This window comes from Delphinus delphis, chromosome 6, assembly GCF_949987515.2.
Source record: "Delphinus delphis chromosome 6, mDelDel1.2, whole genome shotgun sequence".
Lineage (NCBI taxonomy): Eukaryota > Metazoa > Chordata > Mammalia > Artiodactyla > Delphinidae > Delphinus > Delphinus delphis.
Window position 1 is genome coordinate 35,023,705 of NC_082688.1, and position 16,564 is coordinate 35,040,268.

Below are 16,564 nucleotides of genomic sequence, written 5' to 3' on the forward strand. Positions count from 1 at the left end.
GAAGTCAAGACAATTTTTCAGTGGCTCCACCTTCCTCCCTCATCCCTGCCTTCTTGGGACAGTTTGTGGCTTCTTGCTTCCACACTCGCAGGGTATGCTCCTCCTAGGGTACACACATTACTGATGGCAATCTGCTTATCTGTACCCACCCAGAGGGGCTGTGAGCATCCTGGCCAGGGGCAGAGGCTTGTCTTACTCATCTTTATGAATAAGCCAGTGAATGTTTGTTGAACAAATATGAGCGGATGCTTTTGGCCCAAACTTGTCATCACTCTGTATGATTCAGGCAAAGATTAAGCAGCAGTTTATTTGAACACCCTAAATAATAAACATTTGAGAGGGGTGGGCAGAGGAATGGTAGGAGCTGCTCAGGGAAGTGTCCAGGGCAGGGCAGGGGGTCTGGCCAACTGGCCTGCTCACAGGGCAGTGGAGAACCAGAACTTCTGGGTCAAACAGAATACAGCAGCTGTGAGGGCCGTACACTGACGGGCCAAGAGTTTCACACTCAGGTCATGGTAGCCTCTCTCACAGGTGAGCTTAGCGGCCTCCACAAACTGGTGGTAGGTGTACACCACATCCCTCAGGTTCCCCGCTGCCTCTCTGTGTCGGGTGGAGCAGTGGCTGCAGGCTGTGAACTGGAAGCACAGGCCGGCCAGCTGGACCAGGTGCTGGAAGGTGTCGCGCACAGCACCCTGCATCTCCTTGGGGGACTGGTCCATTCTGATCACGTGCTGACAGCTCAACAGGAGCTTTTGGGAGCCCATGCAGAGGCGGCTCCGGCTTTCAGAAAAGTGCCAGGTGCACTTCTCAGGAGGGTGCGTGTTCCCATTTCCCCAGGAAGCTTCTAAAATGTTCTGTAATTCCAGCAAGCTCTCCGTGAGTTGGATGAAGCCCTCCGGGGTGCTGGCAGGGGCAGCTTTCAGCTGTCTCAGAGCCCTGGCGCAGTACTCTGGCCAGATGTGGCTGTTCCTCGACAGGGGCTCAGTGCTGCAGCTGTGGACCCGGGCAGGCCTCCAGGGCAGGGCCAGCTGGCCTCCTGCAGAGGGTGGTGAGGTGAGGGGGGCTGTGGGGTGTGCTTCCAGGCCCCTGTCTTCCTCCTCCGTCTCTGGCTGCAGGCCACGGAAGCACGTGGCATAGGAGAACTGGCAGCTGCACTGCTCCATCCCAGTTCTAGGGGCCACAGTCTCATTCACGCCTGCAAACCCCGAAGATGTGGCCGTCCTGAGACTGGCAGAAACTTTAGGATAGCTTTCTGGGGCAAAGCACAGGAAAGACTTCTCATTAGGAAGGCACATGCTAGGGCTTTTGTCTTTGCTTCCTGGCAGTGAACAATGATTTGAACCTTCTAAGTGGGGCTCCTCTTGGGAACACGGTAGTGGCTCTGGCAGAGAAGGCCCTGGATTCAAACAGACCTGCTGAGGAGTGTCCCTAGGGGTGGTATCTTCCCCTATCACATGGTTAGGTGGCTCTGCCTTGACCTCCTCCAGAGGGAAAGCTGATGAAATGGTCTGGTCCCTAAGCAAGAAACCCAGGTCTAAATCCAGCTCTGCCAATAGTTTTTGTTCTTGGGCCTGGCAGGCTTGGCCTGGGGTTTCTCTGCTTTGTCCTTGGGGGTCTCTGGGGGAATGTGGTGGGGTCTGTTCAGTCCTTGTTACAGGAGCCTCCAAGGAGAGGGAGGCTACCATGCCACCAGCTGGAGCACTGACACCAACAGTCTGTTGAACAGCATTCAACACGTCACCCTTGGGGTCACCTGGATCCTTCTCAGATTCATCATGAAATAAGTTGGCGCCACTTTTGTTTGTAACTTCTCTGTCATGTTCCAAAGATAGTTGTCCTTGCTGCTCCTCCTTCGTAGGGAAAGAAGCCATCTTCTCTTCTGAATTTATTCCACATTCACCACTTCTAGGCCTGTCTCGAGGAGACAACAGAGACCCTGTGTCCTGGGGGGCAGTTTCTTGCATATGATTTGTAAACAGAGATCCCAGTCCTCTTTCTATCTGGACTCCTCCCAGCTCTAGTGTGTCTCCTTGAGAGATATTATGTGGCCCTGGGCTGATGGTCAGGCAGACTCTGTCTGGGTTCAAGTCAGCACTGGAGAGGGAGGAGGTGCTGTCCCCAAGCTCCATGGCAAGTTCTCGGGGGGCACTGCCATCCGAGTCTTGAAATGGAGATGAGGTCTGGGGAAGCTCTACCTGAGCCGTATCTGGGCCAGATAAGCCTGCGTTGGGACTGTGAGGAGTGTTTGCTGGGGAACTGGCAACACTGGCGGTCAGAGGGGCAATCCCAGAATTCTCTTTATGGCTGGGGTCAATCCGGAGGCGAATGGCAGAAATAGAAAACACTCGAGAGTCGATGACCGACTTGGTTTCCATGGTCTCAGGCTCCATCTCCATGGCCCGGGAGGCTGGGTTTTTGCTCTTGGTCTCCCTCAGGGGAGCCAGCAGCCCCAGGGCCTTGGTCTCCAGGAGGCCAGGCTCACCCTGCACGTCTTGCAGACAGGACACAGTTGGGGAGGGTGCACTGAGGGCCAGGTAGGGCTCCCGGTCATAGTAGCACACGTCGTCCACGCTCTCCAGGGAGGCTGATGGCATCAGGGGAAATGAGACCTGACAGGTGTAGTCGGTCTTTAGGAAAGACCTTCTTTTCCTCAGGGTCTTGGCATACTTTTTCACCCCTCCCCTTCTGCTTGGCTCTCTTCCCCCTGGCTCAGGATTCAGGCTGTCCTCAGGGCTGCAAGTGCTGGCCTTATTCTGTGAGCTTGTGGCACTGGTTTCTGCAGCAGAAGCAGCTCTGAGCCCTGAGAACCAAGAGAGAAAAAAGAACATGAAAAGCACAAAAACAAAGAGACTTGTAGATCTTGGGCTCAGGACTCAGGATTGCCTGGGTTCAAATCCTGGCTGGGCTGTGTAACCGTGGGCATGTTAAATCTTGAGCTCCTCAATTTCCTCTTCTGAAAGATGGGGATGATCACCGTGGTAGACCTTTTTTGGTTCTTGGTTGCCCAAGATCCATTGCCTTATCTTTTGGTCACAGTACCCCAACTTCCTTTTGGGGAATGACATCTCCCCAGTAGTTACAGTCTGCTGGAACTATTAATGAAGGGGCCCTATCCACATCAGCCAAGTGGTCAGATTTATGACCTAGAAAGTCAGTCACAAAATTTCCTAAAATTTCAAACTCAAACACATTGATTAAAAAAAAAAAAAAAACACAAAAAACAGTAGAGCCTGTTCTTCGCAGCCACAGTATCCTGACAGTACAATGAAGAATCCTGCTACCCCACCCCCGATCTGGTTGCTGCCTGTGTCTGAACCAGCTCTTCACCTCTGCTGGCAATTCTCTAAGCTATCTTACATCCTTTCAACACTTTCTCTCTGTGCTTACATTAACCCAAGTCAGTCAGTACCAGTGGTGTCGATCAGCACTGCCATGCTGGTTAGATGACTTAGTACGTATCAAGCTCCTGGCACAAGGCCTGTGCCTAATGGGTGTGCACTAAAGGGAGCCAGTGCTGTCATTGTTATGATTGTCACTACATGGGTGAGGGTCCCAAGCGAGCTTTCTTTTGACAAAAAGTGGCTGTGACTCTCAGTCATGGGCATGAGGGGTCTTGCACATACCAGGATGGATCTTTCTGCAAGGAGATGCACTTTTGTGAAGAAGTCCTGGGAATCAGCCAGAAGGAATTAAGATCACAGGCTAGCACCTGAGAATCAGAGGGCTCTTAGACTCAGACCAGTGTTTTGCACCCTGGCTGAACTTTATTAAAAACTTCATCAAATCCTAGGCTGCTCCTCAGACCTCCTAAATCAGAATCTCTGAGGCTGGGATCTAGGAATATACAGTATTTTAAACAGGTCCCTTGGGTGATTTCGATGTTTTGGAATTCCAGCCACGTTTTGGAATTGCCGCTCTAGGCCACCTACAGCCACTGACCAAGGGTGTTTCTGAAGCCTGAAAAGGGAGAGGCTTCCACACTGAGTCAGGGGCCAGACCAGACCTCAGGCTCAGGAGTCCCAGGTCTGGGCTGTCTCCCCAGCACCTCACTAGCTCTCTGTAAAAGAAGGAGTGTCCAGTGTGGACCTTATATCCCTGACTGGACTCCGATAAAGGAAGGCCTTGACTGATGGTCTGTCTCACGCCCATCTTGCCTCTAGCATAATGGCTGAGCCAGAAGGGCAAGGCTGGGGGCATGGATGGCAGTTGGCTGGGTTCTGTGGGAAGCAGGGCACAATCTGGCCATAGGTTTCTAGGTCAATTAACGAAGTCAGGGTAGATGGTGGAGAGTGCATTCATTTATCCATTTAGCAGCAACCGCCAGGCACTATGTGCCAGGACACAGAGATGAGTGTGAAACGCACAGTTCCCACTCGAAGGAGTTTTCGGTTTAGTGAAGGAGAGAAACATCAATACAAAAATCACACAAATAAATATGCAACTACAGGCAGTGCTAAGTGCCAGGCAGGAAGCACCCAGGGTGTGTGACAGGGATGGGGAGACCTGCCCTAGTCCTGGCAGTCTGGTTAATATTCCCAGAGGAAGTGAATTTGAGGCCTGATAGATGGATGGGCATCAGCAAACAAAGATCAGGGTGAGGAATGTTTCAGGTGGAAAGAGCAGCATGTGCAAAGGCTGGAAGTAGAAAAGAACTGGGCACTTTCAAAGAATGGCAAGGAGGTCTGTGTGGCAGGAATGCATGGAGAGGGCTCAGGGGGAAGGAGAGAAACAGGCAGAGGCCATGTCACAGAGGGCCTCAAGAAGCCTTGCAGGGGCTGCTAAGAAGCTGGCCTTTCTCCCACGAGCAACGGGAAACCACTAGAGGGCAGGGCGCAACAGGAAAGGGCTGGAACAAAGAAGAGGGCTGCAGCTTCCCCAGCTCTTAGTAGGTCACCCCTAATGTCTGTGTGCTATTTTCTAATTTTTTTCTTCAGAGTTCAGAGTGAGAGAGAGAGTGTGTGTGTGTGTGTGTGTGTGTGTGTGTGTGTGTGTGTGTGTGTGTGTGTGTGTGTGTGTGTGTGTGTGTAAATGTCCCGCAAGGATCTCTGGTCAGCTTAGGAAGTCATTCTGTGCGGAAAGACACCCCACACCCTTTGTGGAGGAAGGGATGAGGATCCGGAAAGAAACATGATCCCCCTGCCTTATGTCCGGGTCCCTTCAGGGCCACCAACAGCCTGTCAGTTAGGTTCTTTTTGTTTCAAGGCCTCATTTAAAGCTTTGGGGTCAAGAATGGCACAGCTGCTTCCCTCTGCTGGGCTGTCAAACCCTTTTCTTTCTGTGTAAATTCTGTCCATCTTACAACGCCTGGCCCATTTGCTGCCTCTTCTGGGAAGCCTTCCCTGATTCCCACTGCTGAATTAATGCCACCCATCCCTGCCTGCCCACAGTTCTCTGAACCTCCCTTGTAGCCCTTACTTGAAGTCGGGATGCCTGTAATGTGATCCACTGAGCCCAGCTGGCCCACCTCAAAAGAGAACAAGGACCGTGCTCTACCTACCTGTTTTCCCATCAAGCTTGGCCCCTGACCCCGGTGGGTACTGAGGAGCTGCCTGCACAGTCCACAGACCTGCGAGGGAGGGCTCACCTGAGAAGGCATCTGGGGGTGTGAGCTTGTCAGCTGCATCATAGTATTCCTCATCCGAACTGCCATCCTCCAAGGCCAGCGGCAGGCACAGGGCCAGCGCTTGCAGCGTGGAGCTGGGCTGGGCCTCAGGCCCTCCCTGCTGGGCCCAGGCTGCCAGGCCCCGACCCTGCCGGGAAGCTGTGCTGTCCGAGCTGTCACTCAGGTGGCTGGCGGGGGAGACATTGGTGCACAGGTTGTAGTAGTCAATCTGGCTGCCCTCGTACATCCTGGGGTCCAGCCTGACCGCGCTCAGTTCCGGTCCCCAGCTGAAGGTCTCAGGAGCGGGATTCTCAGAAAACTCTGTCTTCTGGCACTCAGGGTTGGCTCTCCGAGCCAGGTCCAGGAGACAGAGAAAGCCACTGGTTTCGATCCTGCTTCTCTCCTCTTGGCTGTCAGAATCAAGATTCTCTGGGAAGCCTACTGAGCCCAGGTGGAAGAAGCCGGAGCTGCTGGAGGAGCAGGCGTCCAGGTCATCCTCTTCCAGGGCATCCACGGACTCGCTTGAGCCACTGGTCCTGCAGCCTTGGCTCTCAGCGTTGGCTGAGTCCGAGGCCTCAGACTCAGCACTGTCTGTTTTGCTGCTGGCCCCGCAGGTGCTTGGGCCTTTCTCGGCCACCTCAGGCGTGGAGCTGTCCCCAGGAGGCTGCTCCTCTTCTACAAGTGGTCTGCAGGGGCCCAGCTTCAGCAGGTGTCTGTCAGAGAGGGGCTCCAACACGCAGTCCACTTCAGAGGACTCCTCGGAGTCACTGCATGCCCTGGATTCGTAGCCTGAAACACAGGAGACACCAAGGGTTACAAAACAGCATTTGGGGACAGGCAGAGGCTTATGTATCCTTTCGCCCCCTCTCTGCCTGCCCTCCCAGTTTCCAGATGAGAGGACTGAGGTTCAGAAGGGTGACAGGCCCAGGTCATGCTACACTGACTGACACAGGGTCCATGGGACTCCAAATTCCATGTTCTCCCCACAGTGTCAAGTCTCCTTTCCCACATCTAAAGGAGACAGGATTACCTCCATCTCCAAGGAGATCTGTCTGTCCATGGAAACATCTGGGTATTTAGTTGGTTTCCTAAGGCCCTCCTAAAACTCTCAGCTCTGTTGTCCTGACTGGGCATCAAAATCAGATAGGGAATCATATTTAAAAAAACAAAACAGAATAGATCCCTGGACCTAGCCCTGATGAACTGAGTCTGATATCTAGGGAGTGAGGCCCAGGAATCTGTATTTTAGCAACTTTATTGGAGGTTCTGAGGCTGCTAGGCTGGCACCATGCTGAAGCCTGGCCTAGGGACCTACTGGTGCCACAGGGCTTTTAGGAAAGTTAAAAGTCATCCACTGCTGGTACTTGGGAGGGATTCATGGTGAGAGTGTCGGGGGGGCATTGAGTCAGGTCTCCAATTTCTCATGCACCATAGCCTCCAGGTGTGATCCTTCTAAACTTCTCTCTGATCACATTACACTCTATTTAAACCCTCTTTTGGCTTCTCTTGTCTACAGGGAAGCACCTAAGCTCTCCTACTAAGGTTGGGGCCTCTCACAGGATGGCCCTGATCCCCTCAGCAGCCTGGTCACCCTCTAACAGGATGGCCCATACCCCTCCTCAGCAACTTTGTCACCCTGTCACAGTGCAGCCCCCACCCCTTCTCAGCAGCCTGGTCACCCACTGCAGCCTTCCCATGCTCCAGCCACTACAGGGAGCTTCTCACACATCACGACCTTACCCTTCGTGTCATGCCTCCATTGTGTCCCCTCTGCTTCAAGGGATCTCTCCTCCCTTCTTTGCCTGGTTAACTCCACCATGTTCTTCATGACCTCTTTCAAATACCTCCTGCTCTGGAGGCCTCCTGTGACCACTGCCGCCTGCCCTGCGCCCCCAGCCGGCCTCCACAACAGCACCACTCCATGGGGCGCTGTCTCCCTGACCATATTCAGAAGTATCATCCCTTGTTCATAAATTGTGTGAAAGACAAAGGTAACAAGCACACAAAATCTTCACTTCCTAATTATTTTACTTTAGTCTCATCCAGTATCTATGATTACTTATGCCTATTTTATCCACATGGAGGAAATGCCATGTAATGGTGCGCTACTGAGCACCTCTCCCCACCTTCATGTTCAGTGACAGCACATCGGGGGCTTGAAATTAGTCAGTGGGGAGTGTTTATGCTATGGAAATAGGCAATTGCTTCAAATTAGAATTCTGTTTTGTTTTGTTTTATCCCTGCAGAGACAGTTGTTAAACATTTACCAGCAAACCACTGGGAAAATGCTGCATCAATAGTGCTGAAGCACCAAGGGAGGAAAGGAGGGGGGTGAACTGGGAGGTTGGGATTGACATATACACACTAACTAATATGTATAAAATAGATAACTAATGAGAACCTGCCGTAGAGCACAGGGAACTCCACTTTGCTGCGCGGTAGAAGCTAACACAACATTGTAAAACAGCTATACCCCAATTAAAAAAAAAGTAGTGCTGAAGCAAAGCCTGGTAGAAACTGGGAGTTGGCCTGGGAAAATGTTCATCTCATCTGGCCTCCCCTACTTCATTCCTTACATCGTATGATTTTCCCTTCTATCTCCAGGTACCCCCTTCTTCTAAACATGTGAGGTTGAGAATTTTTATTATAATTCAAGAAAATGCAAAAGAGTGCCCAGGAATGGGATGAGAAGCTAGGTCAGCTGTATTTTCTGAACAAATAACTGACATCTTGTTTTACTGGCAAAGAAAGATAAAATGCAGTGGATCTTAGAGATGATTTTAGAAAATACTGCAGGGAATCAGAGACCTTCCAAAGCCTTCTTTGGCTCTAGGGGACTCTCAGGTACAAAGAAAGCTTCTCTATTTAGGATTTTGGAAAGATCAACTGCTTACTTCCACTTGGAGTCTCAGCTCCATTCAATGTACCCCCTCCTTTTAGGCTGCCCTGACCTACAAGGCAGTGAAGTGGGCCTGTCCTTACTGGGGCAAGCCTCAGCGCCTCACCTTCTTCAGCGGATACCCGGTGCACCTGTTGTTTGTTTCCTGGCCAGAGGAAAACGGAGGTAACTGGGTCGACATATAGCCTGTAGTACCCAGCAATCAGGCAGGCTAGGTCTTTTGCACTGTTGGATTCCAGCAGCAAAGTCAGAACCTTTGAAAGTAAAGAGAGCTCTTATGTTTATAAAGGGCTAAGGGATAGTCTGAAGACTGGCAACAAGGCCATGTGGCGCCAGTGAGAGATTCCAACTAAATCCAGCCACGGTCCACAGGCAGGCCCCCTGGTGTCCCATTTTCTCATCTACAAGACTTGAAATGAGTGTGCACACGTGTGCACACCCACAACCACACATGCATGCACACACACTCACACATGCACAGTGGGATCCTCCCATCCAATCTCCACAATGTCCCCTGTCCCCCTATCCCAACCACCCTACCCTGTTCATTCATACCATGGGGCCCCTTCAAGACCTGACCTGGAAAAGGAAAAGAAGCAGGAGCGAGCAGAGAAGGAGGAGAGGGGGGTAAGAAGAATGAAGCACCAGCCCTGAGCATGCTGGGATTAAATCAAAGGAAGGCAGGATAACTGTAGGACCTTCCAGAGAGGCTCAGGAAGCACCCCACACCACTTACCCATTTTAACTGCTGCCACCCAAAATCCTGGGCAGCCATTCTGGTCCCATGCATGTAATAAAACCCTCTGGTGCTCCCATCTAAGTTTCTGAACCCATCAGGAAAGTACATGGTCCAGCTCAGTTTATATAAAAAACCTTTTAGGACCTGTCCAGGAAAATGCACCCTGTTCATCACTTTCCCTTTGGTGGGACAGGATGGACAATTCCACCTCTTAAGCAAATGTTGGACATTAGACTTTCTTAATATCCAAACTCATATAAACTACCCTTGAATATTTAGCCCCAGATTCCAGAAGCTGGACTCAAAAATCTCTTCCCCATGTATTACCTTGATGTTCTGAAGATGCACTTTGACCATGCTCACTTTCTCAGACTCTTCTGTCAGCTCTACACGACTGATGTTTGCAAACTCTGCCAACGTGGACATGATGTTGAGTTTGCTGTTGATAATGTGGCTAATGCCATACTTGGCTCCAACTAGAAGGGCAATGTAGGATTCTCTATCCTGTAACTGCAGAAGGCGGGAAAGGGAATTAGTTTCCATTCACAAGCTAGTGAAAAAATACATTATACATGTAGGACATGATACCTCTCTCTGCAAACCCCTTGATTCTTATTTCAGGTCCTCACCACCACTCCCCTAGACTACCAAGTTAGGTAGCCTGGGCCCCATCTACAGATAAATTAAGTATAACTTTATCTCCCATAATACACTTCACAATAGAGAATCAAACCACAGGACTTTGACCTGTTCCATAAACACAACCATACAGTTTCACACCTATGTACCTATATTCATGCTGTGCCCTCCTCTTGGAATCCCTTGCCTGTCATCACTATCTACTGAAATCCTGACCCTTCTTTAAAAGCTTCCATCAAAACCTACTGCCTACAGAAAACATCGGCCTGACCTGCTCCTCAAACCACAACAGTCCTTTTCCTCTGTGTTGTTTTCACACCATATCCTCTGCACTTCTCTGATAGCACTGAGGTAAGACTTCTTACTGTAATTTTTTGTATTTAAGTCATATTCCATGCTAAGGTCCCTGACAACAGAGTCTGCATGTATCTACATTTGTAACCCCCAGTGCCCAGCAAGCACCCTGAGCCAGTTCAACGTGGTTGGTTTCTCCTCCCACTACCAGCTCTTTCCTTAGACAGGAAAGGTAAAGAGGAGCTGGGGATGGGACCTAGACAGTTGGCAGAGGGCAGGTTTAGCCCTTGGGAAAAGTGGGCAGTTTTTCTTGTACTTTCAAGTTTCCTTGCTGTGATCTAGTCTCTTTTCTACCATTTAGTCCTCTACTTGTACAAAGACTCAATCTATTTTTCCCTTCCTCTGACTATCTGATGCTCTTCCTTTCTCTCAAAACACTGATTCTCTTTTTCCATTTACATTGTTAGCTCAGCAGTCTGATTAAATTGACCCGTCACTGCTGTAAATGACTGAGAGGCACACCAAATGCACTGAAAGGAGTTTTGCTATTATAAAATATATATATAAAACTGGTAAATTGTCTGGCTTTGTGCTGGAGAGTTCTGGGGCTGACTGAGTGGTGAGGGAGAGTTCCCTTAGGCCACACCCCCCATCACTGACTGCCGCAAAGCACATAGCTCTAGGCCTAGGCTCCAAAAAGCAGGCCAGGGGAGGAATGGGTAACACAGCAGGGGGCTCTTTTGCTTCTCTTTTCCCTTCTCACCCTTCCACCCCTTACTTCTTCCCTTCTTCTGAACAATCGGGGCCCCAGCATGGCAGTCAGTCTAACATTCTTATCTTTCCTTCGTGATTTCCATTTTTTCCTCTTTACCTTCATATACCCAAAGCTCCAGGGTACCCTGGAGTATCTGGAGCTGGAGTACCTGGAGTACTTACGTACCCTGCCCTCAAAACGCCTTTCCTCTGTACTGAAATCTGGCCAAATCCAACCTTCTTGCCTTTCCTTAACCCCTTCTTCCCCACTCAACCTGAAGCTAGCAGTGGTGGCCTCTGTCATCAAACCCCACAGCAATGGTCCTGTGCCTCTTGTGGCTTTGCTTTGTCTTGTTGGGTGCCTTGCTCCATCATTTTAGGGTGGGAATCACATCTCATTCAGCTCTGCCTCCCCCAGCATCTGTCAGAGGGCTGGCTCTAAGCAATGTCTTGATAGACACTCCCTAATGGCATAATATTTAGTTTCCCAAACAAATTCTAGTCCATGACCCAGTCCTCAGGAATTTTAGGCTAACAGATACATTGATCTTCAGAGAACCTCTTGCAACCTTTATAAGGGTAGGACCCTACAGTTCTTTAATACATACCATTAAAGTAGCATTAAAGATTTTCCCACCATATGTCTTGAGTTCCCCAAGGATCTGTAGATAATTTAAACGTAGCTGGGCAGCAGAAATAAGTTGCTTAAGTAGGAAAAAAGAAAATGAAAAAGACTGTTGAAGTCAGAGTTTTTCATTTGTCTAAATAAAATGCAGTCAATGTTGAAAATTCTTTCCCTGAGGTTTCACAACAGACAGCTGTGTGATTGACAGGGGCTGTGGCTACATTACCTTCTGTCTGGGTTCCAGCAAATTCTGGTTCCTCTTCATGTGGAAGCTGATGGCTTTCTTGATGTCTTTTCCTTTCATGTTTCGTAGCAAAGTTGGAGATATAAAGTTCTCTATTCCCCAATCCTTCCTGCCACAAGACATTGGAGACAAGGAGGCCCATTTTTACAGTGTACTTGACTCTAATGAAGAGCATAATTATATTTGATTCAGTACTTAGTGATCTAAGAATACTGTAATTATAAGCTTCTTTTTCAGCAGAAGATATATATGGCTGGTTTTGTGGAGTGTATGTAAATATATACATGAAGAGTGTGTGTGTGTTTGTGTAATTACCTATCTATCTATCTATCTATCCATCCATCCCTCGATTCAAACACACACACACTCCACAAAAACCAGCCATTCAGGAATTAAACCCCATGGTCATTGTAGGAGCTCATTACTCATCACACCTGTATAGCACACTCTCATGGGGCAACACGTAGCACCTGTGAATCCCTGAGGCCATGCTTCAGAATGATGCCAGCCTAAAGGCCTCAAAACCTCCCAACAAACTCATTAAAAATACAGATTCTCAGGTACCACTCCCTAGAGATTTGACCTAGTATATCAGGGGTAAGGCCAAGGATTTGTTTTATTTTTTTAAATATAATTCCCCATCCGATTTTGATGCTCAGGCAAGAGGTTAGCAAATCGGGGTGACACCACACAGAGCAAGGTGAAATTTTAAGCTGAGAATCAGGAGGTATCAGAACCTCAGGACTTGAAACTACCCTAATAGGAATCTAAGGCAACACGACTGGTTCACACCAAATGAATCTTCGAGGCATTCCTGCCCTCAGAACAGCTTTATGCTGAAGTCGTCAACTGATTTCCCGAGACATCCTCCCAGGAACTGGGAAATTACAAAGGGATCCTGTGTCGTTCCATCTGGAGTTGGTTTCTGCCCCAGAGGGAGCAGCCAGGTTCTGATATCTGGGGAAGCCAGGCTGGGTTGGACAGGGTGGAGAGGGAAATGAATGGGAAGACAACAGACAGATGGGTAGGTGGGTGACTATCAGCTTTCTGTGAATTCGGCCATCCTGGCCCAGGGCCAGCCAAGTTACAAATGCAACACAGCTGCTGCTGGCGGGACACAGAAGTCCCCTGCCACTCACTCTATGTATTTCAAAGAGATCTTCTGTGGCTGGGCACATGCGTAGATCCGCTCCTGGATGTGCAGGGCCGCGAGCCGGAGCGCAGAGCTGCATTTCATTTCCACGGCAAAGCGCTCCTGGAGCACATCGCTGCAGCTCTAGAAGAGATTAGATCAGAGGAACTGGGAAACAAGAACAGATTGTGTTCCTTGTTCTCTCAGGTGAAAGGCAGCTTTGAGACCTGGCTCTGCCAATTCTGGGCTGTGTGACCTTGGTTACTTGACTAAGACTATCTGCGCACTGGTACTTCCCCTTGATAAATGAGGATAGTCACATCTACCTTACATAGCTTCTCTGAGGTTTAAATTAGATAATGCATTTGAAAGCAGGTATAGGGACACTGTGTTATTCAAATATAAAGTACTGCTGCTGTTGTTGTTATCATTTGCTGCCACCATTTTTATAAGACTTTGGGCAATCAATACACCTAGTTATCTCATCTGTAAAATGGTGATGTCTCCCAAATGATTTTTCCATCAGAATAAAAATGACATAATAAACCTCACCTAAGGAAGTAGAGCAGGTGGAACACGGGGCTAGGAGGTCAAGGAACCCATTTTTGGCTCCACCATCAAATGGGGAACCCAGGCAAATTATGTGACCTTTCCAAGACTCAGTTTCATCATTTCTGAAGTAAGGCTCTGAAGTACTAATGCCCCTTTTAGCAGTAAAAACTGTAACTCTAAAGATCCTAAATGGTATTAGAAAATGTATCATCTACATTGAGGACTAAGCCTTAATTTCATTAATATATTGCAAATCTCCTAACATAGCAACTCAGTAACATTAAAAGGAACGCTGAGGGATAATCAGGCCCACTCTCCCTCAGATAAAGATAATCCCTACCAGGGAGCTGCTTAATTGCCTTGAGCTCATGTTCAAAATAACCCAATGTGCCCCCTTCGAGAACAACCACTGTTATTTTAGGAAGGGCAGACCGGGTCACCTGCAGATAGAGGTATTCAAAGGCTACTGGGTCTTCTTTCAGGAGGTCCAGGGGGTCCTTGGGAACAAAACACACCCTGAAGAGGCAGCGGTAGTCATGTGACTCTTCCCTTTGTACCACCTGGGATGCGTAAGAGAGACACGATTCACCTTCTGCTTTTGTTCTCACAGTTATTCCACAAAACAACTTTTTTAAAAAGACAATGAAAGTCCCCAGAGATTTCAGTTTTAGTGCTTCCCCAGTCAGTGCAGACCTTTGCCGCCAATTTAACTTTCCCATGGGTATAAAATGTAAAAGGCTCAAAAGAGCAAAGTTTCCCATTGATCCCATCAACCCCTTTCCAGAAGAAATCTCTGGGTCTGGTTTCTTATATACTGTTCCAGAGACAGTCTATGTGTATATATGCTCCTATAAATGTACATTCTTTTCTTTTCCACAAATAATAGTATATTATACATTATGTATATACATATCTATGTGTGTGTGTGTGTGTGTGTGTGTGTGTGTGTGTGTGTATATCTCTCTCTCTCTCTCTCTCCTGCACCTTACTTCTTTTTCACTTCAATGATCTTAGTGATTTAACTTGATTTCTTTTTCCAATGCTAATGGAACAGAAGTGATTTAAAAACAGGTTTGTAAGCAGCAGTATTAGAAGATGAGTGACCACGGTAGGAATTCATCTGCAGTGAAGAACGCTCAGAGCGGCTTTCATGAGCTCGTGCCTTGCTCATGCTGTTTCTCTTCTTAAAAATTATGGAACTGACCTGTGTTTGGCTTTAAAAAGCTAGTATGACAAATCACTGAGTGGCTGAAAGATTGAGTGGTACAGGTGGACTGACTGTGTTAGCCCTGTCCTGCCGTCGAGGACGAGCTCAGAGGGCAAGTCTCACAAAAAGGGCTTAGACACAGCAACAGATGCTTCCCTGACATCTCAAAGGCAGCAGGTTCAGAGGAAGGTCATCAGAATTGGAAGCAAAAGATAGAGCTCTATTGGCTGTGTTACCTTGAGTAAGTCAACTTACTTCTCTAAGCCTCTGTCTCCTTGTCTGCAAAATAGGGGCCTGCCTACCTCATACAAAAACCAGGCTGAGTGAGCTCTGTGCCTTCTGGGCACAAGGAAGCGCATCAAACCTGCAGATGCACTCAGCCCTATACCCAAAGGTTCTGGCTGAGGCGTGCAGCTTGCCCAGCCCAGATCTCCTCACCAGGAGCAGAAGCAGGTGGTACCTGCTGGATGAGCTCCTCCTCGTGCAGCAGGTGCAGCCGTGAGATGTTGTACTGCTCCTCCAGGGCCAGCGCAAAGTACTCCATACTTCGGATCGACAGCTTCTCCTTCACCGTGAGGATGATGTCCTGCAGGCACAGAGGCATAAGGGTCACCGAGGAACAGGCCAGCCCTCACGTTCAGGCACAGAGCAGGGAGGACTCCCTTCACTTTCCCTCTGCTCCTTGGTGCAGCTGGGGAGAGAAAGGCCTACACTGACCGGGTCCACTGCCAACGCAGGCAGCCAAATCTTGACGGGCCGCATGTGGGACTTCTCATTGCCCCTCAAGGTCCTACACCCACCGCTCCCCTTCCCTCAAGGCTCCAGCACCACCCAAACGGCCACCCTCTCTTGCTTTACTCGAAAGGCTGAAGCTATCCTTTGGGGCCTTATGCCTCTCTTCAAGGTCTCCAGATTCATCCTCTCTCTGGAGTCTGCATCATCAACTGCTTACCAGACAGAATCACACCACCTACTCTCTATGTAACTATGGGAAATCAACCTGATGCTCCTGAACCTGTTTCCTCCTATGAAATGGAGGATAAGGATGCCTATTTAGAGGGGCTGATGGGATGACATGATAATTAATACTGTGCCACCAGAGTTGCCATGCCACATTTTCCTCGTTCACTACAGTGGCCGCTTGTCATCACAAGGTCTTTGCTGCCTCAGGGCATTCACAACGCTGTTCCCTCTGCCAGGCACACTCCTCCCACACTCTTCACAAGGCCTGTTTCTTTCTCTTCAGAGAAAACTTCTCTGGTCGCTGTATCTAAATGAGATTGCCCCTGTTATTCTCTGTCCCAGGTCCTGTTGATTTCCTTCCTCACTACTGGATATGATTTTCTTCAACGACAGCTCTGTTCTCTAGTAATAGATAAGACAGTACAGTAAAGTTAAGTGAATGGGCTCTAGACCTAGACTTCCACTCACTAGCTGTGTGTCCCTGGATGAAGTGCTTACTCCCTCTATGCCTCAGTGTTTTCATCTCTAAGATGGTCATAATATTCACACCTCTCTCAGGGGTTGTGTGCGGTAAATTAATTTCCCCGTATATGGCATTTAGAATCGCACCTGGCAGATGGCAAGTGTTCAATACATGCTAGCTGCTGCTATTTGTTTTCTTGCTTATTGTCATTTACACCGCTAGATGCTAACCTTCCCCAGAATGTGAACCTTGCTTGTCTCGTGCTCCATTATATCCCCAAAGCTTGGCACTCAGTGATGCTCAATAAACTTTCACTCAGTGAATAAATAATCATCACAGACTCATCATAGACGCCCTGCCAGAATCTCAGATTTAGTAAGTGCCACACCATCAGGTGCTACCTGTTCCTCACAGCTCCCGATTCTGAATCCTCTTCCCACTTGCTCCATCGC

The 16,564-nt window shown here is 48.9% G+C and overlaps 1 protein-coding gene across 1 annotated transcript in view; it reads right to left on the bottom strand.

The window, feature by feature from the left end:
- Positions 1-293: 293 nt before the first annotated feature.
- Positions 294-16,564, bottom strand: part of FRMPD1 (FERM and PDZ domain containing 1) — a 47,072-nt gene continuing 30,801 nt past the window's right edge. Inside the window, exons 7-15 of the mRNA XM_060013379.1 lie at positions 15,147-15,272; positions 13,920-14,039; positions 12,935-13,071; positions 11,778-11,904; positions 11,535-11,630; positions 9,568-9,750; positions 8,608-8,755; positions 5,585-6,391; positions 294-2,800 (exon numbers count right to left, since the gene is read on the bottom strand). Coding sequence (XP_059869362.1) covers positions 417-2,800; positions 5,585-6,391; positions 8,608-8,755; positions 9,568-9,750; positions 11,535-11,630; positions 11,778-11,904; positions 12,935-13,071; positions 13,920-14,039; positions 15,147-15,272 — 4,128 coding nt within the window. The 3' untranslated portion in view covers positions 294-416. The remainder of the gene's footprint in view (positions 2,801-5,584; positions 6,392-8,607; positions 8,756-9,567; positions 9,751-11,534; positions 11,631-11,777; positions 11,905-12,934; positions 13,072-13,919; positions 14,040-15,146; positions 15,273-16,564) is intronic.